This window comes from Peromyscus maniculatus, chromosome 1 (genome assembly GCF_049852395.1).
Source record: "Peromyscus maniculatus bairdii isolate BWxNUB_F1_BW_parent chromosome 1, HU_Pman_BW_mat_3.1, whole genome shotgun sequence".
Classification (NCBI taxonomy): domain Eukaryota; kingdom Metazoa; phylum Chordata; class Mammalia; order Rodentia; family Cricetidae; genus Peromyscus; species Peromyscus maniculatus.
Window position 1 is genome coordinate 34,841,635 of NC_134852.1, and position 27,767 is coordinate 34,869,401.

The 27,767-nt window shown below is 47.0% G+C and overlaps 1 protein-coding gene and 2 long non-coding RNA genes across 6 annotated transcripts in view; 2 read left to right on the top strand and 1 right to left on the bottom strand.

Annotated features, from left to right (window-relative positions):
• LOC121827933 (uncharacterized) overlaps positions 1-23,746 on the bottom strand; it is a 42,761-nt gene extending 19,015 nt beyond the window's left edge. For 3 of the 4 annotated variants that reach the window (XR_006070273.2, XR_013052195.1, XR_013052189.1), the window contains exons 1-2: positions 23,609-23,746; positions 12,153-20,330 (exon numbers count right to left, since the gene is read on the bottom strand). This is a non-coding gene — a long non-coding RNA (uncharacterized LOC121827933). Of the gene's footprint in view, positions 1-12,152; positions 20,331-23,608 lie in introns of those variants that run through there. The other variant, XR_013052199.1, reaches the window with a different exon arrangement.
• Positions 16,065-27,611, top strand: LOC102925039 (cytochrome P450 2F2). The gene is made up of 9 exons (XM_015989235.3): positions 16,065-16,235; positions 16,329-16,491; positions 18,554-18,703; positions 23,019-23,179; positions 23,686-23,862; positions 24,219-24,360; positions 25,026-25,213; positions 26,395-26,536; positions 27,160-27,611. The coding sequence occupies exons 1-9, from the start codon at positions 16,065-16,067 to the stop codon at positions 27,339-27,341; spliced, it is 1,476 nt and encodes a 491-aa protein (XP_015844721.1). The 3' UTR covers positions 27,342-27,611.
• On the top strand, positions 20,325-22,953 carry LOC143273902 (uncharacterized). Its single transcript, XR_013052202.1, has 2 exons — positions 20,325-21,422; positions 21,796-22,953. It is a non-coding gene; the product is annotated as an uncharacterized LOC143273902 (long non-coding RNA).
• Positions 27,612-27,767: the final 156 nt, after the last annotated feature.

Consider the following 27,767-nt stretch of genomic DNA (forward strand, 5'->3'; position numbering starts at 1 on the left):
TGTGGGCACTGCATGTATACAGTGCACAAAGATACATGTGGACAAAACACCCAGACACATAAAATAAAAATAAAGAAACCTTTAAAAGCTGGGTGGTGGTGGCACATGCCTTTAATCCCAGCACTCAGGAGGCAGAGCCAGGTGGATCTCTGTGAGTTCGAGGCCAGCCTGGTCTACAGAGCAAGATCCAGGACAGGTACCAAAAACTACACAGAGAAACCCTGTCTCAACAGTTGATGAGCTTAAACTGTTTAGGAGGCCCCCAGGCAGTGGAACTAGGACCTGTCCTTGGTGCATGAGCTGGCTTTTTGGAACCTAGGGCCTATGCTGAGACACTGCTTAGCCTTGGTACAGGGAGGAGGGGACTGGACCTGCCTCAACTGAATCTACCAGGCTGAGCTGAATCCCCAGGGGAGACCTTGCCTTGGAGGAGGTGGGAATGGGGGTGGATTGTGGTGGGGGGAGGTTGGGGGGTGGGAGGACAGGGGAATCCGTGGCTGATGTGTAAAATTAAATTAATTATGAAATAAAAATATTTTTTAAAAAAAAGAAAGAAAAGAAAAGAAACCCTGTCTGGAAAAAAAAAAAAAAAAAAAGGTTGCAGGAGCCGTCTGGATATGACAGGACTTTGGTTGCTGGTACAAGATCAAATCAGTCAATACTCAAGCATGGAAGAGGAAGAAGTTCATGAGCCCCCACCTCTAGCCGAGGAGTGATGGGCAGCTGATGGTGTCTGGGTGGGTGGAGAGCCAGTTTTCTTTGTGGGTGTGGTCCCTAGTAGATCAGCCACACTCCAGTAGATGACCCAATACCCTTGAGTGTTTGAGCAACCTAAGACGGAGTCAATAGGTTGTTTTAAAACAAAAAACAAAAAATAACAACAAAAAGAGAACACAAGGGTGGGAATGGATTGGTGAGAGGTTAGGGGGAAGAATAAGGATGAGTATGATCAAAATACATCATATAAAGTTCTTGAAGAACGTGCATGCGTGCGTGCGTGCGTGTATGTGGTTTTTTGAGGTAGGGTTTCTCTGTGTACCAGTCCTGGCTGTCCTGGAACTCACTCTGTAGACCAGGCTGGCCTCAAACTCAGAGATCTGCCTGCCTCTGCCTCCCAAGCCCTAGGATTAAAGGTGTGCACCACCACGCCTGGCTGGAATTTTTTTAATATTATATTTTTTAAATGAATACAGTAGCAAATTTTATGCTTTCTGTATTTTACCATAATTAAAAGCTATTTAGCCAGGCATGGTAACACCAGTGATACCAGCACTCAGGTGGCAGAGGCTGGAGGATGGCTAGGTTGAGGATAGCTGGAACCACAAAATATTGAGAGCCTGTCTCAAAACAAAAAGGAAAAAAATTAAAGGTCTGTTTCACTTTTTTTCTTTTACAAACAAGGAAGATGAATTAATTCAAATGCTGCTTAAAGACCAGGTCAGCAACCTAAGAATGGGCAGTCATCACCTTGATTTTAATGGAGATTTAACCTTGGGATTTGCATGTGTTTGGCAAGCATTCTACATGGATTCTAGGCAGGGGCTCTACCACTGAGCCACACCCCAGCCCCTCACTGGGGGATTCTAGGCAGGGGCTCTATCACTGAGCCACACCCCAGCCCCTCACTGGGGGATTCTAGGCAGGGGCTCTACCACTGAGCCACACCCCAGCCCCTCACTGGGGGATTCTAGGCAGGGGCTCTTCCACTGAGCCACACCCCAGCCCCTCACTGGGGGATTCTAGGAAGGGGCTCTACCACTGAGCCAAACCCCAGCCCCTCACTGGGGGATTCTAGGCAGAGGCTCTACCACTTAGATTCCCAGCCCTCTATTTACTCTTTGAGTCAGAGTCTCACTAAATTGCTCATGCTGGCCTTGAACCCCCTCTGTAGCCTAGGCAGGCCTTGAACTTCTCATCCTCCTGCCTCAGCCTCCAAGTAGCTGAGATTATAGGCCTGAGCCACTAAACTCATCTTCAGATTTATCACTTTGGAAGCCAGTGATAACCCAAAAGACAGCAGCTTGAGTGGATATGCAGGAGAAAGCATCACTTTCTTTGAAAGCGGATTCAAGAGAGAACAGGAAGGAAAACCATGGAGGTAGTCAGGACAGATGGCATGGTTTGCTACAGAAGATGTAGAACTTTTTTAGACAATTATAGAAATTGAAACATGGCCTGGAATTTAGATAATATTACTAACTTTTCTGTTTAGTGTTACTTTGTAATAAAGGCATCAGGTTCTTTGTTTGTAAAGTTTTCTCCAACAGAGATACAGGCCAAAGAACACAGAAGTGACTGACTTGCATGATGTCTATGACCAGATGTTGCTCAGCCATTTAATCCTCTTGCCTCACCCTTTTAAGTGATGGTGCTGCTGATTGTCTACATCTGGTTTAAAACCACAGTTTCTTGGGACTGAAGGGATGGCTCAGAGGGTAAGTGCACTGGCTGCTCTTCCAAGAGGACCCTGGTTCAATTCCCAGAACCCAGAGCTCACAACTGTCAGTAACTCCAGTTCCAGGGGACCTAACACCCTCACAGAGACACACATGCAGGCAAAACACCAATGTACATAAACAATAAAAAGGAATCATTAAAAAAAAAAAATTAAACCGACAGTTTTTCATCCATTGCAGGCACTGTATTAGTTACTTACTGCTACTGTGATGGAACAACAGGGCCAAGGCAACTTACAGAAGAAAGAGTTTATCTGGCCTTAGGCTCCAGAGGGGTAAGAATCCATCATGGTGGGGAGTTGGCAGGCATGGCCACAGGCCAGCTGGAGTGGCAAACTCAGAGCTCAGATCTTCAACTTCAAGCACAAAGCAAAGAGAGATTAACTGGAAGCGAGACCAGTATTGAAACTCTCAAAGGCCACCCCCCACCCCAGTGACATACTTCCTTCAGTAAGACCACACCTCCTAAACATCCCCAAACAGCCCCATCAACTGGTGACCAAACCTTCAAACACATATACGCCTGTGGGGAACGTTCTCATTCAAACCACCACAGGCACTTAGGTTGATCCCATGAATTAGGTGGTGTGAATAACGCTGTCTATTAGGAAAGAGGAAAGAAAGAGATCAGCAGGAAAGGAAGGGAGGAAGGGTGCTGGTAATGGGGACATGATCAAGGTACCTTACATACATGTATGAAAGTTTCATAACAAACCCACTCCTTGTCCTTTTGGTTGTCAGCTTTAGCCTTCAGTGGCATGGATATGTGGCCACCCACTGAGACATGAGCAACCTACCAGTGGCCACATCCCTAAAGAGTGACTCTTCCTCCTTCAGCAATCAGTGGCCAATAACTCCTCCAATAGGGAGCCTCAGGGGCTCCTCCCCATCCTTGCTGGAATTTTGTCTAGCTTGATCTTGTGCAGATAACCTCAGCTGCTCTGTGTGTGTGTGCGCGCGTGCGTGTGTGCGTGCGTGCGTGCGTGCGTGCGTGCGTGCGTGCGCATGTGTGCACACAACACAGCACAGTTGTGGGAGGCAGAGGACAATTTGTGAGAGCTGATTGTCTCCTTCTATATAGTTCTGAGAGATCAAACTCAGAAAGTCAGGGTTACCCACTAGTTCATCTCATGAGCCCATGATTTTTTTCTTTTATTATTATTTTTGTTGACAAATATTCTGTATATTTATCATGTATAAAATGATGCTTTTAAAGATTATGTACCTCATGGATTGACTAAATCAAACTAATATTCATGGCTTTCATGTCCCTCTGTATATATAAAGAATAAGCAAAATTCACTCTATTAGTAATTTTCAAGAATATATATTGAAATTCTTTATATATGCATGTACATACATACATATATACATACACACATATATACATATATAGTGTCATACTGTGAAGCCAAGCCCAGCCTCAAACTCATGGTCTCCCTGCCGACTCCAGGGTTCTGTAACTACAGGTATGCTCAGATTAAGCCAAGTGTAGTAGCAAGTATCTGTGGTCCTGATGCTGAGGAAAAAAGATCACTGGAGCTGGGCAACATAGCAAGACTTCATCTCTAAATAGATTTTTAAAAAATGTATGATAGTCTAGCTAAAAGATGGGGGAGAAGTCTATTAGGAAAAAGATAAAACTAGACTGGTGATATGTTAAAAATTCAGGTGATGTAATCATGGATGTTTGTCATATTTTTCCTCACTTTTATATATCCTTTAAAAATGTTTACTATAGGTCTGGAGAGATGGCTCAGAGGTTAAGAGCACCGACTGCTCTTCCAGAGGACCTGAGTTCAATTCCCAGCACCCACATGGTGGCTCACAACCATCTGTAATGAGATCTGGTGCCCTCTTCTGTATACATAATAAATAAATAAATCTTTTTTAAAAATGTTTACTATAAGAAGGCAAAGACAATAAAGCAGGAGGAAGTTCAGAGAATGAAAGAGCAGTTAAAGAGTGGTGTGGGTTAAAGGGCTCAGAAAAGGGCTACAGTTCAGGAGTAGAACCCTGGCTGAGAGCCCATCAGGAAGAAGATGGGAAGCATGGCTCAGTCATAGAGCGTTTGCCTAGAGTCCCCCAGGGAGGGGGAGTGTGGCTCAGTGGTAGAGCCCCTGCCTAGAACCCCCCAGTGAGGGGCTGGGGTGTGGCTCAGTCATAGAGCGTTTGCCTAGAGTCCCCCAGGGAGGGGGGGTGTGGCTCAGTGGTAGAGCCCCTGCCTAGAATCCCCCAGTGAGGGGCTGGGGTGTGGCTCAGTGGTAGAGCCCCTGCCTAGAACCCCCCAGTGAGGGGCTGGAGTGTGGCTCAGTGGTAGAGCCCCTGCCTAGAATCCCCCAGTGAGGGGCTGGGGTGTGGCTCAGTGGTAGAGCACTTGTCTAGTATGCACAAGACCTGGTTTCAGTATCCAACACCACACACACACACACACACACACACACACACACACACACACACACACACTCAATCAATCAATCAATCAATCAATACAGAGAGAAAAAGAAGGCCTGTTATCCTCACACAGTTCTAGTAAGTTGTCAGCCCTCTGAAGAACTGTGTTGCAGTATGCTTTGTTCCCTCATACCTAGTGGATGGAGTTGCCACAAAATCAGTACTGTGGGAATTCCCACAAAAGAAGGCCTCAATCTTCCCAAACTCGGTCCCATTGACATGCCAGAGACGTATTAACTGCCAGGGAGATGCATTCAAAGCAGATATTAAGGGACTTATTTACTGATTGCCCTGTAGCTTCTTGCCATGTACAAAGAAGGCAAAAAAATAAAAAAGGGGCCTAGGTGTGTCTGCAGGGAGGGAGGCAGAGAGAGGCAATCATGAGGTTTATATAAAGGCTTAAGGAGTTTGGCTCAGGGCCAGGTCAGATTCTTTCAGTGTTTTGGACAACCTAGATCCCTTTAGCAATGCCTGGCTTTCAAGGCTCCAGCATGGGCTCAGGCCTGTTGGGACAAACACTAGACTGGGAGGTCACAGAATGGTCAAGCCACTCCATGACTTGGATGTAGAAAGAAATCAAGATGAAGCTCTGGGAATGTAGCTCGATGGTAGAACATGTATGTGCTTAGCATGTAGGAAGCCCTGAGTTCCATCACAAAAGGAAGAGTAGGAAGAGGAGACATGAAGGAAGGAAGCAAGGAAAGCAGACAAGAAGTTGTGAACTAGAGGTCTCTGCTGTCCACTTCCCTGTCTGGCTTTCACAATCTCGCATACCTACCTCTCCCTCCTGAGTAGGGGAAAGGTGGGGTCACCTGCAAATTCCTTCTCCCTGGCTTTATGAAACATTGCAAACAAAACCATCACCTACAGCAAATACAGGTGCACAGACCAAGAACCAGAATGAGTAATCCTTAAGAAGGCTACTACCAGCGCTTGCCATGGAAGACACCGTCCTGGAAAACACGGCTTCGTTGTAGAGTTCTCCAGGAGTCGTCTCCTAAGTGGTCCACTAGCTTTAGTTAGGCTGTTGTCTGTGGGATGGATGGATGGATGGATGGATGGATGGATGGATGGATGGATGGATTGCTTTTGAGACAGGATCTTGCTTCGTAGCCTCTTGTGCACTGGGCTTACAAGCATGAACCACTATGGCAGGCTTAGAGTTGGTTTTTCAAATGATGGAGAGATTGACTAACTTCAGCTTCTTTGGGATGCACACACAATATTCAGTTTTCCAGGGGGCCTGGATTTCTTAGCTATCAGTATGTCTGAAGCCTGTAGACTTTAGTTCCACAGGACTTCCCCTGTTGTGGCTGTTTCAGTGTTCAGGGCCTCAAAACCATGTTCCATTTCACTTATAATTGTGGGGCTGGCTCTTTGAAGGACTTACACATTCTGCATGACATCAGTAGAGCCTTCTGGAGACCCAAACACAGCTAATGATCCCACCAAGTGCAGAGAGGCCAGCTAAGCGGTGCAACACTTGCATCCAGCATGCATCCAGCCCTGGACTCCTCTGTGCACTTTCTTGGGAAACCCAGAGCTGAATCAGGACAGTAGAACTCTACCACTAAGCAAATCAAAGAACAGACTAGACTGCTCTGGCTCTCTGATGCGCTCTCCTATCCCTTTCTCGCTCTTTCTTACTCTTTCCTGTCCCATTTTCCTCTGACCAAGAATATCGGGTGGTCAAGTTTATAGGATATCGGAACCGAAGCCTCCTGGGAGCTGAATGACAGACATTGTTTGAGTGTATTTCTTTACTCGTCCCTTTTCAACCTTCAGCCAAGACTGCCTCACCACCCTCTCCTTTGCCCCTTCAGCTCCTTCTGCACATATCTCTACCTCATCCACCTTTTTTCTGTTACCCCAATAATAATCTGTAGCCTTACAATAAGGCAGTGGTTCTCAACCTCCCTAACGTTGAGACCCTTTAATACAGTTCCTCGTGTTGTGGTGACCCCCACATAAAATTATTTCATTGCTACTTCAGAACTGTAATTTTGCTGCAGTTATAAATCATAATATAAATATCTGATATGCAGCATATCTGATATATGACCCTGTGAAAGGGTCATTTGACCGCCCCCCCCCGAGGGGTCATGACCCACAGGTTGAGAACCACTACAGTAAGGGCTTTTTGTTTGTGTGTTTATTCATCTGCTTGTTTGGGGTTTGGTTTGGGTTTGGTATTTTAAATTGTTGATGGAGCTTTTTCTTTCTTTTTGAACTATTTTTTTATATGTCTGAGTGTTTTACCGATGTGTGCTATGTGTATTTGGTGGCCTTGGAGGTCAGAAGAGGGCAACAGATTCCCTGGACCTGGAGTCACAGATGGCTGTGAGCCAAATTATGAATGCTGGGAATTGAACCCAGATCCTCTGGAAGAGCAAAACCATCTCCCCAGATCTCCCTTTTATTCTTTTTTGTTGTTGTTATTGTCTTTTCACTCATAATTAAAGCAACTCAAATGTTAGTAGTGCACACACTACTATCAGCAACCCTTTACATCATAAAATGCTTGGCATGCAAAAAAAAAAAAAGTCATTCAATTTTATTGTTTGTTCCTGGTTATCACTATGTTCTCTGCCTTTGGTAGTCATTGATTTTTCCGATATTGTTCTAACAGCAAGTTAACACTGGGGATCATGCCTGGGGCACCAACAACCATTCTAGGTAAGGAAAATAACACCACAGCCCCTACAGCCTAGTCCCTCTTATTTTTTTGACGTTTGTTTAAATTGTATGTGTGTGTGCAGGCACACATGCACACACATGTGAGTTCAGGTGGCCTCCGAGTCCAGGGATGATGGTTGAAGCCTCTGAAGCTAGGGTTATGGGCAGTTGTGAGCCAGCTAACATGAGTACTGGGGACTGGACTCGGGTCCTCTGCAAGAGCAACATTCTTAACCACTGAGCTGCCAGTCCCTGACCAAGTCCCTCCTGAATAGTGCAAATACTGCCTGTAAAATAACAGTGATGACTTTTAATAAATCAGCATTTAAAAATTAATAATTTCAGCCAATGACCTAACTCCAGATAGTCAAGTCCCAACACAAAAACATAAATAACATGGGAAAAAAAGGCAATATAAATCCTCCAAAAGTTGTCAATACCACAGTAATGGCTTCCAGTGAGAATGATTTAGATGGAATCTCAGGCAAAGAATTCAAAAATAATTATTACAAATATGCTCAAAAGTATTTTTAAAAGAAAGAAAATAAACTTCAGAATGAATTCCAAAGGACACAAGCAGCTGGATGAAGTAAAAAAGTCAATAAAAGCTATAAAAGAGGAATTCAATAAAGAGTTCAAAAACTTGATGAAAATCCAAACTGAAATACTGGAAATAAAAAACACAGCAAGTTGAACGAAAGCTCCATAGAAAACCCCACCAACAGATGGATCAAAAAGAAGACAGAAGATCTGAGATTGAGGACAAGGAAGGAGTTAGAACATTCCAACAAGAATAAAATCAAGCCAGGCGGTGGTGGTACACACCTTTAATCCCAGCACTCGGGAGGCAGAGCCAGGCGGATCTCTGTGAATTCAAGGCCAGTCTGGTCTACAGAGCGAGATCCAGGATGGGTACCAAAACTACACAGAGAAACCCTGTCTCAAAAAAAAAAAAAAAAAAAAAAAAAGGCTGAGGATTGGATTTAGCTCAGTGATAGAGCGCTTGCCTAGCAAGCACAAGGCCCTGGGTTTGGTCCTCAGCTCCGGGGGGAGGGGAGGAGAATAAAATTAAAATAATAAGAAGGTATGAGGGCTTTGCAAAATATTTGAGACAGTATGAAAAGAACAAATCTAAGAAAGAGAAGAATTTCATTCTAAAAGCATAAAAATGAAACAAATCATGGCAGAAAATTCCACAAAATTAAGGAAACCGATGCCAAGCCAGACAAGGAAGAGAGAATTGCCCCCATCATGTTACAGCTAAGCCACTAAGTACACAGAACAATGAACATGTGCATTGAGTAGCAGGAAGAGGCCAGGCATGGTGGTGCACACCTTTAATCCCAGCAGAGGCAGGCAGATCTCTGGGAGTTCGAGGACAGCCTGGTCTACAGAGTGAGATCCAGGACAGCCAGGGCTACACAGAGAAGCCCTGTCTTGGAAAAGAAAAAAAGAAAAAGAAAGAAAGAAAACAAGAAGAAGAAGGAGAAGGAGAAGGAGAAAAGGAAGGGAGGGAGGGAGTGAGGGAGGGAGGACAGAGATAGAGAAAAAGAGAGAGGAAAAGAAAGAAAGAAAGAAAGAAAGAAAGAAAGAAAGAAAGAAAGAAAGAAAGAAAGAAAGAAAGAAAGAAAGAAAGAAAGAGAGAGAAAGAAAGAAGAGAGAAAGAAAGAAGAGAGAAAGAAAGAGAGAAAGGAAGAAAGAAAACAGAGCAGAAGAGAGGTACAAAGCCAAGTCTACACAAATAAAATCCCATCAGAATAGCAGCTGATGATTCAGCTCAAACTTCAAACTCTAGGAGAGCTTAAGAAGGGCACGTTTCAAGTTTTGAAAGACAACTACCAATCCAGACTACTATCCTTAGCAAAGCTCTCTGTCGTAACTGATAAAGAAAGAAAACCAGGCCAAAGGAACTCATAGCTGCCCGGACACGAAAGGAACTCAACTGTACTTTTGCGGTGTTTCTGTTTCGTTCTGCTTTGGGGGAGGGAGGTTGTTTTGCTTTTGAGTTTTCTGTTATATTTTTGTCTCGTTGGTCTTTTGCCTGTTTTGATCTTTAACTTGATCATTTAATTATGGGTTTTGTCCAGAGGTGGGGTTGTTTCTCACTCTTTTGTTGTTATTTCTGTTTTTTTAAAAAAAGAATGTAAAGTTGGGTGGGTAGAGGGGTGAGGAGAATCAGAGAAGAATTTGGGGAGGGGAAACAAACATGATCAAAATATGGTGTACGAAAAAACTTTAAATTAGAAAAAAAAACCTGTTACAGAGGACCCAAGTTTGGTGACCACATTAAGCAGCTCCTAACCACCTGTAACTCAGCTCCAGGAAATCTGATGCCTGTGGCCTCTGCGGGCACTAGAGTTCAAGTACACACACACACACACACACACACACACACACACACACACACACACTCAAAATTAAAAATAATGAAACAATTGTTAAGACCAAATCACCAAAGTGGTGTGCACCTTCAATCCCAGCACATGGGAGGCAGGAAGATACAGATCTCTGTGAGATCTGTTCAAGGCTAGCCAGGGCTACACTGTGAGACCCTATTTCAAATAAATAAATAAATATTCATGAGATCTTAATAATAATAATAATAATAATAATAATAATAATAATAATAATAATAAATAGCCTAATGATGCACCTCAAAGTCTTAGAAAAAAAACAAGAATAAGTCTAATGCACCAGTGAGGGGCTGGGGTGTAGCTCAGTGGTAGAGCCCCTGCCTAGACTCCCCTAGTGAGGGGCTGGGGTATGACTCAGTGGTAGAGCCCCTGCCTAGAATCCCCCAGTGAGGGGCTGGGGTGTGGCTCAGTGTCAGGGACAAGGACAGAATCTCTGGTTAGTGAAAAAATACAGACCCCCACCCATAAGACAGGGAACTAGATCAGCTTACAGTCAGGTTGCCTAGCAACAGGACATTGAATCAGAGCCCTTGACCCTCTCACGCTGTAAACATCCTATACAAACATCTTGTTAGCTTGCCCCACCTTATGCAGATGACAGCTTCTTTTTCCCCCTACCCTGCAGGAACTATATGAACCTTTCTGGAAGAAAATAAAGTTGCACCTTGATCAGAATCTAGACTTGGTGTATTTTCCTTTGTATCTCCTGTCCCTACATTCCCTCCTTAGGGTGGTTGAGAACCCGTTGTAGCCCTGCAGGCAGGGCAGCTCAGTGGTACAGTCCCTACCTAGAATCCTCCAGTGAGGGGCTGGGGTGTGGCTCAGTGGTAGAGCCCCTACCTAGAATCCCCTAGTGAGGGGCTGGAGGTGTGGCTCAGTGGTGGAGCCCCTGCCTAGAATCCCCAAGTGAGGGGCTGGAGGTGTGGCTCAGTGGTGGAGCCCCTGCCTAGAATCCCCCAGTGAGGGGCTGGGGTGTGGCTCAGTGGTAGAACCCCTGCCTAGAATCCCCCAGTGAGGGGCTGGGGTGTGGCTCAGTGGTAGAGCTCCTACCTAGAATCCCCCAGTGAGGGGCTGGGGTGTGGCTCAGTGGTAGCACTCTTTTCAGTAGAGTTCTTGTCTAGCATACACAAGGTGTTGAGTTTGAGCTCCAGTATCAAGAATAGAAAAAGAGGGGTTGGAGAGATGGCTCAGCAGTTAAGAGCACTGGCTGCTCTTCCAGAGGGCCTGAGTTCAATTCCCATCAACCATATGGTGGCTCACAACCATCTCTAGTGAGATCTAATGACCTCTGCTGGCATAAAGGCATGCATGCAGATAGAACACTCATATACATAAAATAAATAAATAAATCTTTAAAGAGAAAAAGAATATACCTAGGGCTGTGGAGTTTGCTTTTGTAGATTTAATTTAATTTCCAGTACCCACATGGTGGCTGACAACCACCCTAGTTCCAGGGGATCCAACACTCCCTTCTGACTTCCTCAGGCATCAGCCATGCATGTGGTACACAGATATACAAAAAGGCAAAACACTCATACATATAAAATAAAATAAATCTAAAAAGAATATTTAGAACAAACACAAACCAAGAACCTCCAGGGCCACTTGATGCCTTCACAACTAGATAGATGGAGAAATGACTTCTGCAGCCAGGAACCTAGAATCTTTTTTTTTTTTTTTATGGAAATACGAGTTGCATTTCCCCCTGGCTCTTCCATCTTCCAAAGGGGAAGCCAATTATGTTGAAGGAGAAACTACGGCACACACAGGGGGACAGTATCCCCACTTCACTGAAGGAACTGAGTCTCCAGCATGCTTTGAGAGTCACCTCCTCCAGGAAGCCCCTCCCCTTCAAGGTGACTGTAGTATTTGGGGTAGGAATTGTACATCTTCTTGTCTTATGTGGTTCAGAGTTTTTCCTGGGATCTGTGCCCTCTGAATTGGGCAATCTTTATTTTTGTTTGTTTGTTTGTTTGTTTGTTTGTTTGTTTTTCAAAACATGGTTTCTCTGTTTGGCTCTAGCTGACCTAGAACTGGCTCTGTAGACCAGGCTGGTCTCAAACTCAGAGATCCATCTGCCTCTGCCTCCCGAGTGCTGGGATTCAAAAGCGTGCACCACCACCTCCCAGCTGACTTGGGCAATCTTCTCTACCTCTCTCGGTTATGTAATTGAAGCTTCAAAGGTAAAAGGACTGGTCCAGGACCACCTGGACCATACTTCACTGCAGAGTCACTCTCCTGACTGGGCAGAGCAGTAGAGCAGACTGTAAAGGTGCATACTTTTTCTGAAACAAGCCTAAAGAGAAAGTGTCCTCTCAGTTCTGGAAACCTAGAATCTTACCACACATGGCATGGACTTCCACATAAATTAGTAGCCCCAAAACATCAACAGTGCCAAGTTCAGTGTCTAAAGTACATCCCGCCTTGAGTCCAAGTTCCATTTGGAACAGGCTGGAAAGTCAGAACACAAGAAGAACACAAAGTCCTTTAAAAAAAAAAAAAAAAACCCAGTGAGGCCATCACAGGAGATGCCTCTCAAACCGGTTTCAGAGCCAAGGGACTAGAGTGAATTCAGCACTACACCCTCCCCTCAGAAGTAGGGGCTGATGCCATGGGAAACAGGAGACCTGTAATCCCACAAGGAAGTTTTCACCCCTCTCCCAGGACCTGCCCTAACCAGCCTTTCCAGGGTTGTAACAAAACCATCTGCCCACCTCCACCTATCACGTGCCTGAGACCTGAGGTGTTGAATTGCCTCCTCCACCTCCGGAGGACAGCAAAGTTGAGTGCACTTCCAAGGGCTCCCCAGACCCTTGCCCTCAGTGAACCTCTCTCTCGCCCTGCCCCAGCTTTGGCTTTAACAGCTCTTCTGGACAGAAGTTGAGAAACTTGGACCAGTTTCCAAGATGAGCGCCAAGGACAGACATGGGTAGCGGAGGGGGACTCAGGAGAGTAGAAGGGAGACCCCATATAAGCCAGGGAGGGAGGCAGGGAAAGCATGATCTGAGTTCTTTTTCTGTGGCCCTCTTTTTCTCCCTCACTCTCCTTCATCCTCAGCCAACTAAATTCACGGTCACAGAAGCGTGAGCCACAGAGATGGAGGGAGATGAGAAGAGGCTGCAGCCTAGAAGAACCTACTGGGAGATAAGGATGGGAGAAACACAGAGAGAAAGAAAGAAAGAAAGAAAGAAAGAAAGAAAGAAAGAAAGAAAGAAAGAAAGAAAGAAAGAAAGAAAGAAAGGAAGGAAGGAAGGAAGGAAGGAAGGAAGGAAGGAAGGAAGGAAGGAAGGAAGGAAGGAAGAAAGGAAGAAAGGAAGAAAGGAAGAAAGGAAGAAAGGAAGAAAGGAAGAAAGGAAGAAAGGAAGAAAGGAAGAAAGGAAGAAAGACAGGGCCGGGGGCCTGGCTTCGTTGGTAGAATGTCTGACATGCCTCATGCCCTGGGTTTCATCCTCAGCATCCAAAAAAAAAACCCGGATGTGAATGTACATGCCTGTAGTACCATCAGTCCAGAGGTGGGAGCTAAAGAATTCAGAGTTCAAGGTCACCCTTGGCTACATAGCGAGTTCTAAGACATTCTGGGGGTACGTGAGACCCTGTCTCAAAAAAAGAGACAGGCTAGAGAGATGGTTCGGTGGTTAATAGCCTGTACTGCTTTTACAGGGGATTCGGTTTGGTTCCAGCACTCATATCTGACAGCTATAATTCCAGCTCCAGGGGATCCAACACCCTCTTCTGACTTCTGTGAGCAACTGTACTCACATGCACATACCACATCCATACACATAATTAAAATTTAAAATAAACCTTAAAGAGAAAGGGGGCCTCCAAGTGCCTCCTCTCCCACCACCCCCCACCCAAGAAGGACAGCAAAGTTGGGTACACTTCCAAGGGGCTTCCCAGACCCTTGGCCTTAATGTACCCATCTTTCCTTCTTTTTTTTTTTTTTGGTTTTTCGAGACAGGGTTTCTCTGTGTAGCTTTGCGCCTTTCCTGGGACTCACTTGGTAGTCCAGGCTGGCCTCGAACTCACAGAGATCCACCTGGCTCTGCCTCCCAAGTGCTGGGATTAAAGGCGTGCGCCACCACCGCCCGGCCTTTCCTTCTTTTTATTCTCTATTTCTTTTTCGTTTTTTAACTTGACAAACAGCAATATTGTGTGTGTCATTTTAATACATGTCTTTTAGGATCCTGTATTATGAGACTGAGAGACACAGAACGAAATTCACAGAGAATTTCAGAGACCAACCACAAGACATGGAGGGTCACACGAAGAGTCCAGTGAAATGAGGACTTTACCGGAAGGGAACGGGCCTTACGCAAGGCCTCTTGGCTGGGATGGCAAAACTGGACTTGAACCTAGAAACAGAGACCAGAAGAGCCCAAAACAGGACTCAGTCCAGTACTGGATCCACAACACTGCCTCCCTGGCCCTTTATTTTCTTGGCCAACACCCCATAACCCCACCTCCTCGTCAAGAACCAGGCCCAGAGTTGAGAAGCTTTTGCCCTATTCCAAGGCAATCGCAGGCACCAGTGGGGAGATTTAAGGTCAGCCTCAGGGCCAGGAGGCCCCAGTCAAGTGACAGAGGGTTCTCGAGGTGTGGCCCCCACTCACCCCACCATGCCAGCTGGCTGAGAGCCCGGGGTCTACAGGAAAGGTATGATGGGATGGTAGGAGGGGAGTAAGCTCACTGGAAGAACCAGGAAAGGGGGCAGGGCAGAGGAGGGGCATGGAAACTTAAGAGCAGATGCCCCCCCACACGCACACACAGGCGCTCAGAACATTCTTACAGAAGACCGGCACACAGGTGAGGGGGAGCTCCCAAGAGAGGGCGCTGACTCCGTCCCTGAGGATCTCTTCTGGGACTTTCCTGCCTGTCTCAGCTTGTGTCTACGGTGCTGGTGCCGACTGTCCTCCTTCAGTCCCTGTGAGGACCAGGGTCTTCTTAACTTGACAAACAGCAATAGCATGTGTTTGGTTTTAATATATGTCTTTTAGGAGCCTTTATTTTACGGTATCTATCTCTGGGTGGTTGCAGTTTTTCTCGTTTGTTGTTGTTGTTGTTTCTGTTGTTGTTGTCTGGGTTGATTTGAGCTCCTTTGTTTGGGGGGAGGGTTATTATTGTTTTTATTTGAAGGGGTTGTTTTGTTTCTTTTTTTGTTTTTGAGTCAGGGTTTTCATGCCCAGCCCTTGACTGACTGAAAACCCACTTTATTAGATAAGGCTAGCCTCAAACCTTCCTGCTTTTGCCTCAAACCTTCTTCCTGCTTTTGCCTCCCCAGTGCCAGATTGCAGACATGCAACAATGTTTGGCCTGTCTCTGTTTCTTGGTATGCATCTCTGAACTAGGTATAGGGGCACATGCCTGTAATCCCAGCACTCAGAGGCTGGGGCTGGAGGACTGGCATGCATCAGAAGCCGGTATAAGCTACAGAGTGAGAGCCTGTCTTCATAGACCAGAAAAAAAAAAAAATTGTGTGTATCTCTCTCTCTCTCTCTCTCTCTCTCTCTCTCTCTCTCTCTCTCTCTGATCTGCCAGCCTCTCTCTGTACCCATCTGTGTGTCTATCTTTTGTTATTTCTCTTTGTGAGAGTCAGTGCTTTGATAGATGGTTTCAGATAGACAGATAATAGATAGAAAGATAGATAGATAGATAGATGATAGAGATAGAGAGATAGACAGATGTCAGATGATAGATTATTGATAGATGATAAATAATAGATGATATATTGGTAGGTGGATAGATAGATAATACAGCTACACAAACTGATAAGACGTGAATTCCACTGTTTCCCATTTCATTGTCTGTGTATTCCTCTGTCTCCACCTGTCTCCAAATTCCTTTCTCATGTTTACATTTTGGCGATCGTATGTGTCCTCGAACACCCTCTCCCTTTTTCTCCCCTCCTCCTCTCCCTCTTAGCCTCTGACCTCACTCTGCATCTCCTTCTCTCCACTACCCCTATTGCCTGGACCCAGAGGAGGAACATTCCAGAAGATTTTGAATAGAGGGATTCCACGCTCTCCATCTCCCTTTGCCCACAGGCACTGCAGCTGCCTTCACTATGGATGGTGTGAGCACAGCCATCTTGCTTCTCCTCCTGGCCGTCATCTCTCTATCTCTGACCTTCACCTCATGGGGCAAGGGCCAGCTGCCTCCGGGACCCAAACCTCTCCCCATCCTGGGAAACCTGCTGCAGCTGCGCTCCCAAGACTTGCTGACCTCACTGACCAAGGTGCAGGGGATCTGCCTTTGGTGAAGGGCAATGGGGAGGGAAAGGGGTCCCACGACCCCCAGGCCCCCAGTAAACTCTCGCTTCCACCTCCAGCTAAGTAAGAAGTATGGGTCCGTGTACACAGTGTACCTGGGGCCCAGGCGAGTGGTGGTCCTCAGTGGATACCAAACTGTGAAGGAGGCTCTCGTGGACAAAGGGGAGGAGTTCAGTGGCCGTGGCTCATACCCTGTCTTTTTCAACTTCACCAAGGGCGATGGTAAGCCTGCCCCCATCTGCTCCATATCTAGGAAGGGAAGAAGGGTGAGAGACCGTCATCTCGATGGCATTCAGAGCTGCAGATCTCACTAATGACCTCATGAAGGAGGCAGACAAGTGGTCCTGAAGGGAGAGTGGGATTACCCCGCTTCAACTCCTACTCCCACCTTGAACTGAACAGCCATGTCAGCCTCCATGTCCGCTTGGTCCAACCCCATGCTCACCCCCAATCTTTACTCTGTCTCAACCACAGCATCAAATTTCCACTCAGTCCAGTAGCCAAGTGCTGACCTTTGTCCCAGCCTGTCTACCTCAACTCAACACCAATCCCTATCAGCTCTAACTCCATGTTCCCCATTTCAAATGCCATCTCATTTGGAGGAGGGGACGTTTGTTTGCATGCCATTTGAGACAGGGTCTGTCTCCACCTGTCTCCATGCCCCTGCCCTGGGAATGCAGTCATGGTCGCATCTAGCACTGGGAATCCAGTCATGGTCGCATCCAGCACTGGGAATCCAGTCATGGTCACAGCCAGCACATGGGTGCGGGGGAGAGAACTCAGGGCCCCGTGCTTGTGTGGCAAGCACCTTACCCACCAAGCCGCCTCCTCACTCCGGTCCTCCTCCCTCATCCGATACCTAAACGATGAAGATGACTAGTCAGGTCAAGAGGGAGAGAAAGTGTTCCAGGGCTGGGGAGCTGACTGTGAGGATAAAGCACTGGCTGTAGAAGCTTGAGGTTGAGAGTTCGGATCCCCAGCACTCATGTAATGCCAAGTGGGCATGGCTGCTGTCTGTAATCCCAGCACGTGAGAGGCAGAGACAAGGGATCCCCAGAGCTGGATAGCTAGACTAACTGGGTAGGCAGACTCTGGGCTCAAATGAGAGGCACTGCCTCAGCAAACAGCTGAGGAGGATGACTGAGGAAGACCACTGATATCAATCATAATAATAATAATAAAATATGAGGCCAGTGAGATGAGAAGGGTGCTTGCTGCCAAGCCTGACTACTTGAGTTTAATCCCTGAAACCCACATGGTAGAAAGAGAAAACTGAACTGAGCAGTGGTGGTGCACACCTTTAATCCCAGCACTAGGAAGGCAGAGGCAAGCTGATCTCTGTGAGTTCAAGGCCAGCCTGGGCTACAAAGTGAGTTCTAGGACAGCCAGGGCTACACAGAGAAACCCTGTCTAGAAAATTTGGGGGAAAAAAATGTTTTTAAAAAGGGAAAAGCAAAAGAAAACTGATGCCTGCAAAGTTATTCTCTGACCTCCATGGCACATGTGTACCCACACTCATACACACGCACACAATACACACAAATAAATAAATGTAACAAATACTAATAATAAAAGTGAAAAAGAGAGCAAAGAATGGTAGCACACACTTGTAATCTCAGCATTGGGTGAGCAGAAGCACAGGAGTCTTCGCAAGTTCAAGGCCAGCCTGGTCTACATGATGAGTTCCAGGCCAGCCAGGGCCACCTAAGAGGACACTGTCAAGAGCACAAGTAAAAGGAGTGTTTGAGATGTGGCTCAGTGACAGAGTACCTGCCTGACGTCTGTGCTGCCCTTGGCTCAATCAATCCTAGTACCAAAATTCAAAAAGTGGAGGAGAGGACTGGCTTCTGCAAAGGGGTGTGCAAAGGCTGAGAGATCAGGCTTGTTCTGGGTGAGTTCCCGGTGTCCGAGTGTTTATTTTCCTTGCTTATCTCTTATTTGTGTACTCAGTAATCAATAAGCAATCATCAGCAAGCTCACAGTGGCAGGAAACACAGGTCTTCACACTGCCTTTCTGATAGCCCAAAGTGACCTGGTCTTTACAGGGGAATATAGAGGCACAGTGATCAGGCGATGAAAGTCCAGAGTCCTGCAGAACCCAAAGGAGGCACCTGGCCCAGACACGAGGGTCAGGAAGGGTTTGCTGGAAGAAGCAGGGGAAATGAGATTCTAAACTGAATCCTCTTCACAGCAGGCCATGAGGAAAAGATAACTCGGGTTGGTGGCTGTGGTTCAGGATGGGTTGGTGGGCAGTTGAGTTTGGAATTCTCCTTCTTCTTCCCAGGCATTGCCTTCTCCGATGGAGAACGCTGGAAGGTCCTCAGAAGGTTCTCAGTCCAAATCCTGCGGAACTTTGGGATGGGAAAAAGGAGCATCGAGGAGCGGATCCTGGAAGAGGGCAGCTTCCTGCTGGAGGTGCTACGGAAAACAGAAGGTCAGCCCACACCCTGGAATCACATCCATCCTACTCTATGGGCTCCAGGGCCTGGGTGTGAACAGAAAGTCTTGGAGGCCTCTCACTCTGCCCATAGTGGGCACTATCCCTCCTGGAGATTAATGGGCATGGGAGTCTCTGAGGCTTGCCTTATGATCACAGCTCTGTTGTGTTATCTGTAGTGTTCAGAACCCAGCTTGTTTATTTCTAGTGGGTAATGATGATGCCATTCTCAAAAACTCACCACAGAGCTGGAGAGGTGGCCCAACTGTTAGGATCAGTTGTTCTTGCAAAGGACCCGGTTCAATTCTCAGCACCTACATGGTGGTTCACTACCATCTATAACTCCCATTCCAGGGAATGCAATGCCTTCTTCTGACTTCCACAGGCATCAAATATGCATATGGTGCATATACACACACTCAGGCAAAACATTCACACACAAAATGAATAAATCTAATTTAAAATGTTGAGGAAAAAAATCACCACACCTAAACTTGTGGTAGTGCACACCTATAACCCCAGAATTTAGGAGGTGGAAGCAGAAAGACCAGTAGTTCAAGATCATCCTTGGCTAAGCAGTGAGTTTGAAACCAACCTAGGTTACATGAGACCTTGTCTCAAAAAAAATGAAAAATGGCAGAAGGTTGGGGGAAGTGGAGAGATGGTCCAATGGTTAAGAGCACGAGCTGCTCTTGCAGAGGATTTGAGTTCAGTTCCCAGCACCCACATGGTAGTTCACAACTTCCAGCTCCAGAGGGTCCAACAGCCTCTCTGGCCCCCATGGGTATCCACACACATGTACACATACACATAGAAAGATACACACAAACATACACATAACTAAAACTTTTTAAAATTTTTTTTGTTTTTGACCATTTTATTTTTCATGGGGTTTATAATTACTTCAGTTTTAATTTCAAAATAAAACCCGTAAATACAAATTCACCCTAGACTCTGAAAAAAACCTCTAGCATGCATTCATATATGCCAGCTACTTTATATTTTTTAAGCATCCCACCAGAACAATCCATCTTTGGGCATTTCACCTTTACTTCAGGTGGTTCACCCCTCTATTTATTAGTTATATTACTATATAAAAGAAAGAAATCTTTTTTAAAAAGAAAAAAAACACAATCACTACAGAACTGGGGGTGTGGTTCAGTGGTAGAGCCCCTGCCTAAAATCCCCCAGTGAGGGGCTGGGGTGTGGCTCAGTGGTAAAGCCCTTGCCTAGAATCCCCCAGTGAGGGGCTGGGGTGTGGCTCAGTGGTAGAGCCCCTGCCTAGAATCCCACAGTGAGGGGCTGGGGGTGTGACTCAGTGGTAGAGCCCCTGACTAGAGTCCCCCAGTGAGGGGCTGGGGGTGTGGCTCAGTGGTAGAGCACCTACCTAGGATCCTCCAGTGAGGAGCTGGGGACTTGGCTCAGGGGTGAAGTACTTACCTAGTGTGCACAAGACCTCAGTTCCATCTCAACACTACAAAGTTCAAACAAAATCACAGTTTGTTTTTGGCTGTGGCTCCAAAATCCTTGGGTATGGTCATCTCTTTGCAAATTCATTAGCACTCAGAAGGCTGAGACAAGAGAATTGTAAAGTCAAAGCCAGTCTTCACTGCATGGCAAGGTCCTGAGGGAGGAAAGAAAAAAAAAACTATGTAAGTCGATGAAGTCTCCTTCTCTGCCCCATTTTAAAGAAGAAACTAAAATGCAGAATGCTAAAATAGCAACCTTTCCCCCTGCTCTCCAAATCTTACAGGCTTTGGGAAAAATAATAATTAGTAATGAATCTATCACCCATGATGCTGAAGGGATTGCCTGTGATGTAAGTGAAATCATAGCAGCTTCTATTGGTCTCTTAATGCTCTGACACATTACCACAATGGGGCCAGTGAGATAGCTCAACAGACAAAGGCACTCACTGCCAAGCCTGACAGCATGGGTTCAATCCCCGAAACCCACCTAGCAGAAGAAGAGAGCATGTCCTCCGGCCTCCATCTGGATCACACACAAATACATAAAATTTTAATTCTTTTTAAATTATCACAAATGCAGTAGCTTAATAAAACACAAATCCTGTGTTTGTTTTTGTTTGTTTTAACTAGGCTGTCACTCCATAACCCAGGCTGGCCTCAGACTCATAAGAAGTTCTCCTACCTCAGTCTCCCATGGGCTTGGATTACAGGTGTGAGACACTATACCTAGCCAGATTCATTTTCTTATACAGTTCTATAGGTCTGAAGTAAGCAGTGGATCAGTAGGATGTTTTTTCTCTCTCTCTCTCTTCTCTCCTCTTTTTCTCTCTTCTCTCTTTCTTCTTCCTCATCCTCCCTTTCCCAATCAACACACTTTTTATTTTTCAAGACAAGTTTTCTGTTTGTAGCCCTGACTGTCTTGGAACTCGCTCTGTAGACCAGGCTGGCCTCGAACTCAAAGATCCACCTGCCTCTGCCTCCTGAGTGCTGGTATTAAAGGCATGTGCCACCACAACCTAGCTACACATTTTGTTTTAGAACCACTTAACTCTTCTTTATAAGGACCTTACTGAGGTCCACCCAGGTAATTCACAATAATTTTCCTATTACAAAATTAATTTTTGAAATTTTTGTGTTATTATGTGTCTCGGGGAGTTATGTGTGTGTGAGCGCAGCTCCCTGAAGAGGCCAGGGGCATTGGATCCCACTGGAGTCAAGAACAGATCATCGTGAGCTGCCCAGCATAGGTACTAGAAACTGAACTCATATCCTCTGCAAGAGCGATACATATTCCTAACCACTGAGCCATTTCCCCAGCCCCCCATTACAAATAATAGCACATCTAAAGTAAGATTCTGGGGGTGGGGATATGAACACCCATGGTGTCCATTATTCAACCTACCACAACAGCTATGGATTTCCTAGTTACATATGACTCTTCATAACAGCTCCATGAGGAGGGGACTGTCACCAAGCCCATTTTACACATGAGAACTGAGGTTCAGGAAAAACAAAAAGACTAAGAGTCCACCTTCAGATCCTACTTTCCAGACTGTGCTCTTCTGTCTTAGACGTTGTGTTGAAATGTGGGTTTTGTTGGTTTGTTTGTTTTCAAAACAGAAACTCCTAATGGCCTGGAACTCATAATGAACCTCCTGCCTCAGCTTTCCCAAGCCCTGGGGTTATAGGCCTGCACCATCGGACCTTGTTGCTTTTATTGTCTCCTGTACATCATCTGTTTGGCTATTAGCTGGTTAGAGGCTGGACTCTATGTTTGTGGTCTATACTGGGGTAAGGCTGTCCTCGGGCATTCTGTGTAGAACTGCACTGTGTAGTCTGCTGAGCTCCAATGTTGACTTTCTATGTGTCACCTCTTCTATGGCCTAGTTGTATGTCTTATGATATCACAGTGTGTTCTGCACTATCCAGTGAGCTGCCATGAGTTACTGTTGTGTGCTGTGAGGCAGGGGGATGGTGCTGTGTGCTGACAACATGAGGCAGTACATTGTGACTGGGTCTTGGGATGTTTGGGGGCCAACTGTGTTGGCATATGCTGTGTTTGTCGGGTTGGTTTGGGGTGTTTTGTTTTGTTTCTTTCGTGGCAACAAGGCCCAGGGTGGCCTCAAACTCACTAGGCAGCTGAGGATGACCTGGAACTCCTGATTCCTGCCTCTACCTCCCAAGAGCTGAAATTGCAGATGTCAACCAAATGTCTATTTTCTTTTTAGTTTAGGATTTATTTATGTGTGCATGTATTTGTGTGAATGTGTGCCAACTGTGTGTGTTGGGGGTGGGGAAGGTGCCCACAGAGGCCAGAAGAAAGTGTCAAACATCCCTGGAGGCAGTTACAGGCAGTTGCTAATAGCCTGTAGTCTTCCTGAGCCAACTGTCCAGCCCCGAGATAATTTTGAGCATATAGCCCAAGCTGAACTTAAATATGTAGCCATCCTCCTGCCTCAGCCTTTCACTTACGGCTGCCCTGGTAGACTCACTGGCTGTACTTTATTGGTGGTTGAGTGAGCGAGTGTTGTAGTGATACCTAGTGATGTGTGTGCTGTGTTGTGGGTGGTGTAATGTGTCCAAGAACAGCCCAGCCTTGTGTTATGAGTATTCTTACTCTGCAGGATATAGCGAGTTCTGTGTTGTGGGTGACATTGCCAAATACTTTGGGTGTGTTGTCATATTGCACGCTGAGTGGCCACATGTGAGCATTCTGGACTGCAAGACACGGTGTCATGGGTCAGTGAACGCTGAGTAAATGGTAACTGTGACAGATAATTAGCCTGGCTATTGCAAATGTTGTACTGCCAACGCTGGACACTGACTCCCTCCCCCACCCACAGGCAAGCCCTTCGACCCTGTGTTTATCCTGAGCCGGTCAGTGTCCAACATCATCTGCTCCGTGATCTTTGGAAGCCGCTTTGACTATGACGATGAGCGTCTGCTCACCATTATCCGATTTATTAACGACAACTTCCAGATAATGAGCAGCCCCTGGGGTGAGGTCAGTACTCTGAGGTCAACCAGATGCAAGTAGGGGGTGTCCACAGGGTCCAACCACAGAGAACGAAGGCTGTAGGGGCTGGTGAGGTGAAACATGCCTGTAATCTCAGCTCTAAGGAGACTGAGACTGGAGGATTGCCAGAGTTCCAGGTCCACCTGGACTGAATAGGGAGAACCCCACCAGGCAGGGCTGAAAAGCCAGACCATGTCTCAGAAAAATAAGTAAAACCAACAGAGAAGAGATGTAACTGGCCTGACCTGACCCCACTCTTACTTTATAACCCCACCCCCAGGTGCTCAGTCCAGACACACACACACACACACACACACACACACACACACACACACACACACACACACACACTTTCCACCCCTGCAGAACTTGGCTGGCCCTGCTAAGACCTGGTCAGAGCCGATTTGATCCGCTTACCTTACTTAGCATGAGTCCCCAACCACACACCCTGCTGAGTAGCTGGTTCACCAAGCCCCTCCAACTCTGGTCCCCAGATGTACAACATCTTCCCGAGTCTCCTGGACTGGCTGCCTGGGCCGCACAGGCGCGTGTTCCGGAACTTTGCAGGCATGAAAGAGCTCATCGCACGCAGTGTCCGGGAACACCAGGACTCCCTGGATCCCAACTCTCCCCGGGACTTCATCGATTGCTTCCTCACAAAGATGGCGCAGGTAGCCTCGAGATGAGAAAAAAAAAAAAATCTTCCCTCTCAGCTGGCCTGAACCCCTTCTGCTATCCGGGGCCTCAAATCTGCAGGGATCTCAGCTTGGGCAGAGTTGGGCACTTGTTCCCGGAAGAGAAGCTGTGGCACCTGGCCCTGCTGGACTGCCGCCCAGAGCCACCTCCAATTAACAAATCATTAAGCTGTTGGGGTTTGCCAAGCTGTTCACCAAGGGCCTTGCCGCTTTTTGTCTCTCCCTTCACACTCCTCTGCTCAAGAGAGGGACTGAACTGGTCTCTAGTGGCAGTAGCAGACCAGCGGGTCCCCCAGGCCCTGACTCATAGCCCCGCTCTTCGACCCCCACAGGAGAAGAAAGATCCACTAAGCCACTTCCAAATGAATACCCTGTTGATGACCACACACAACCTGCTGTTCGGTGGCACGGAGACCGTGGGCACCACCATACGCCATGCCTTCCTTATTCTCATGAAGTACCCCAAAGTGCAAGGTACACGGGCAGCAAAGGGCCACTCTACACTCTGTCCCTTCTCCCCTTCTCCCCGTCCAGAGGGTCTATTAGAGCCCTCCCCTAATGCACGCTCTCATATCAGACAAACCCACTGAGAGGCTGGCCCCGGCTACATAGCCCTCAGGGTCCACACACCCTGCGTGTTGATCCTCTTCCCAATCATTCCTTGTGTAGTTTGGGCCCTGCCCACAACACACGTGACTGTCAGGTCTCAGAGTCCAGCTCCCTCTGTCCTCTCAAAACCCCACCCCTGAGCCCCAGCCACAAGGCTTGCTAAGGACACCGACCTCTCCTGCACAACATGACCTCTAGCACATGTGACTCCCTCTCCCCAGGCTCCACCTCCTGGGTATCTCCGTGGCTTGGTGGGAGATCTCTAGCCTTCCCTCACAGCCCACCCACTGGGTCCATGAGCCTCAAAGCCCTTTTAGAAATCAAATGAGGATCCTGAGATCTAAGTAGCCCTGATGCCCACCTATACAGACCCACATCCAGAAACCCTTGCAGCAACCATCATTTGCCCTCTCTCAAAAAAGAACGCTTTGAAACCCAGACTAGCCTTTCCCGGGCACTCGCACAAACCTGTTCTGGTCCCAGTCACTCCTCAGACACCATCATCCACTTCCTTCCCCTACCACCTCCAGCCCGCGTGCAGGAAGAGATTGACCGTGTGGTGGGGCGCTCGCGGATGCCGTCGCTGGAGGACCGCGTGAACATGCCTTACACAGACGCAGTGATCCACGAAGTACAACGCTTCGCAGATGTCATCCCCATGAACCTGCCGCACCGCGTCATTCGGGACACGCCTTTCCGTGGCTTCGTGATACCCAAGGTGTGCCGGGTCCCTGAAACGACGTGGGGTAACCTGGGAAGAGGTATCTCAGGCTCACAATTGGCTAAAGGGTACCCTTGACCTTAGCAATCAGCTCCCAGAGTGCAAAGCTGCAGAGATGGGAAGTTGCTTGCTTCTGAATTTTTTTTAACATTTTTTTCCAATTTTTAATTTTAATTTTTATGTGTATGGGTAATGTTTTACCTGAAAGTTCCATCTGTGCACCATATGCACAGACATGCAGTGACCAAGGAGGCCAGAAGAGGAAGTTGTGTTCTCTGGAGCTGGAGTTACATTATGGTTGGCCACCACCTAGTGGGTACTGGGAATCAAACCCAGGTCTTCTTCAAGAGCAGCCTGTGCCCTTAACACCTGAGCCATCTGTCCAGCTCTGTTTTTCACATTTTGAGGCAAAAGTCTCTAGTAGCCCAGGTTGGCCTCAAACTCCCTATGTGACTAAGGATAGACTTGAACTCCTGATCCTCTTGCCTCTACCTCCTGTGTGCTGGAATTACAAGCATAGGCCACCACCAAGGCTTAGCCAACTTAGATTCTTAAAAAACAGAGTCCTTTCCCAGAACTCCATCTCATACCAGAAGGTACTGGAGTGCCATATCCCTTCCCTATCTCAAGCCCCTCTCTTGGACCCCTCTAAAGAGTTACAAGGGTCTAGGACTTCATCTGAACATTTCCTGGTGCCAAGATACCATTGTTGGAGGACTCCTCCCTCAGAAATCCTACATCTGCTTCTCCAAAGCTCAGGGCCAAGGGTGGCCCCCTCCCATTTCTCAGACCTCAGCAGTATCTTCTGGCATCTATCTCCGGGAACCCTGGATGGAGTCTGTGCCCCATCCCGGCCTCCTTCTCAAGCCCTTATAAGCTCCACCTTTGCAGCATAGGAACCTGAGTGTGAGGGAAACAAAACAACCCTCTTCCAAACTGGAGAGATGGCTTAGCAGTTTTAAGAGCCCTAGCTGCCTCAGAGGACGCAGATTGGATTCCCAGCATCCATATAGTAACTTACAACCACCAGCTCCAGTTCCAGAAAACCAGCCACTCTCTTCTGACCTCCTTGGCCATTGCACCCACATATATACATGCAGGCAAACACTCATACACATAAAATTAAAAACAATCCTCAGTGAGTCCACATCATTGACTCTGCCTCCTCACCCACACAGGGCACAGATGTCATCACGCTTCTTAACACCGTGCACTATGACTCCGAACAGTTCAAGACGCCTCGGGAGTTCAATCCCGAGCATTTTCTGGATGACAATCAAGCCTTCAAGAAGAGCCCTGCCTTCATGCCATTTTCGGCTGGTAAGAGATGGAGTCACTCTTTTAAACCATAATCCTAACTCTACTCTCCAAGCCCTCTCAATCCCATCCCATTCTTAGCTTTGCTGTGCAGAGATTTCCTTTTCCAATTTGGCTCATCTAACACCTGGGTGGAAGCCAATTAATTTAAGAATGATTATTATCAGACTCTCCACTAGGTGGCGAGGCTGGTTCTGGTTTTCCTTAACTCTACCTTGCCTGGTTGGCAGCGCAGGAGGAGGAAGGGGGCCGGGAAGGGCGGGAGTCCTCTTGACTCAGCAGGGAGAAAATGAGGGGGGATAACGTTACCTTGTTGTCTTTTGTGTGCCAGCTGCTGCCTCTGAAAGGGGCAGCGGCTGAGAGTTTGGCCCCGTGGGCAGATCATACTGGATTGCATCCCGGCTGTGTCCCAGCTGTGGGAACGTTCAAATACAGGATTTGAACCCAGACAATTGCACTCCGGCAGCTGGCAGCTACTTCGGCTTCATTTCCCCCAAAAATTTGATGCCTTTGTCAGTGATATCCCCAGCCGTTATCTTCAAACCCACATATTTTCCTCTGAGCATATGGGGGTGCAGCCCCATACTCTAACTTCACCGCTGCTCTTGGCCCTCCCACCCACGCAGGACGTCGACTGTGTCTGGGGGAGCCACTGGCGCGCATGGAGCTCTTCATATACCTCACCTCCATTCTGCAAAACTTCACGTTGCATCCACTGGTGGAGCCCGAGGACATCGATCTGACCCCGCTTAGCTCAGGGCTGGGCAATCTGCCGAGGCCTTTCCAGTTGTGTGTGCGCGTTCGCTGAGGTCCGTGCCCAGGGAATGCTCTGTCCCTCTTCCCGTTGGTTTCACTGTCATGGGCCTCCATCAGTGTCTCTATCACATTCCCTTCCCCAAACCCTGGGCCTGCCACATATCGGTCCTTTATCCCTCCTGTCTTTAAAGCCTTTCTTCATGGAGAGAATGACATGACGAAAGAGGAATGCACATCTTATACCCACAGAACCTATTCTGTAATGTACTCCTTTCCAGGCTTCTCGTATCATTTCCTAATAAATATCTTGACAATAGATTTATACCTGACTTGGCTGAATTAATAGATGAGAAAAACCCTTTAGGGCAGTGGTTCTCAATCTGGGGGTCGAACGACCCTTCAACAGGGGTCGCCCAAGACCATCTGCATATCAAACATTTACATTATGAATCATAACAGCAGCAAAATTACAGTTATA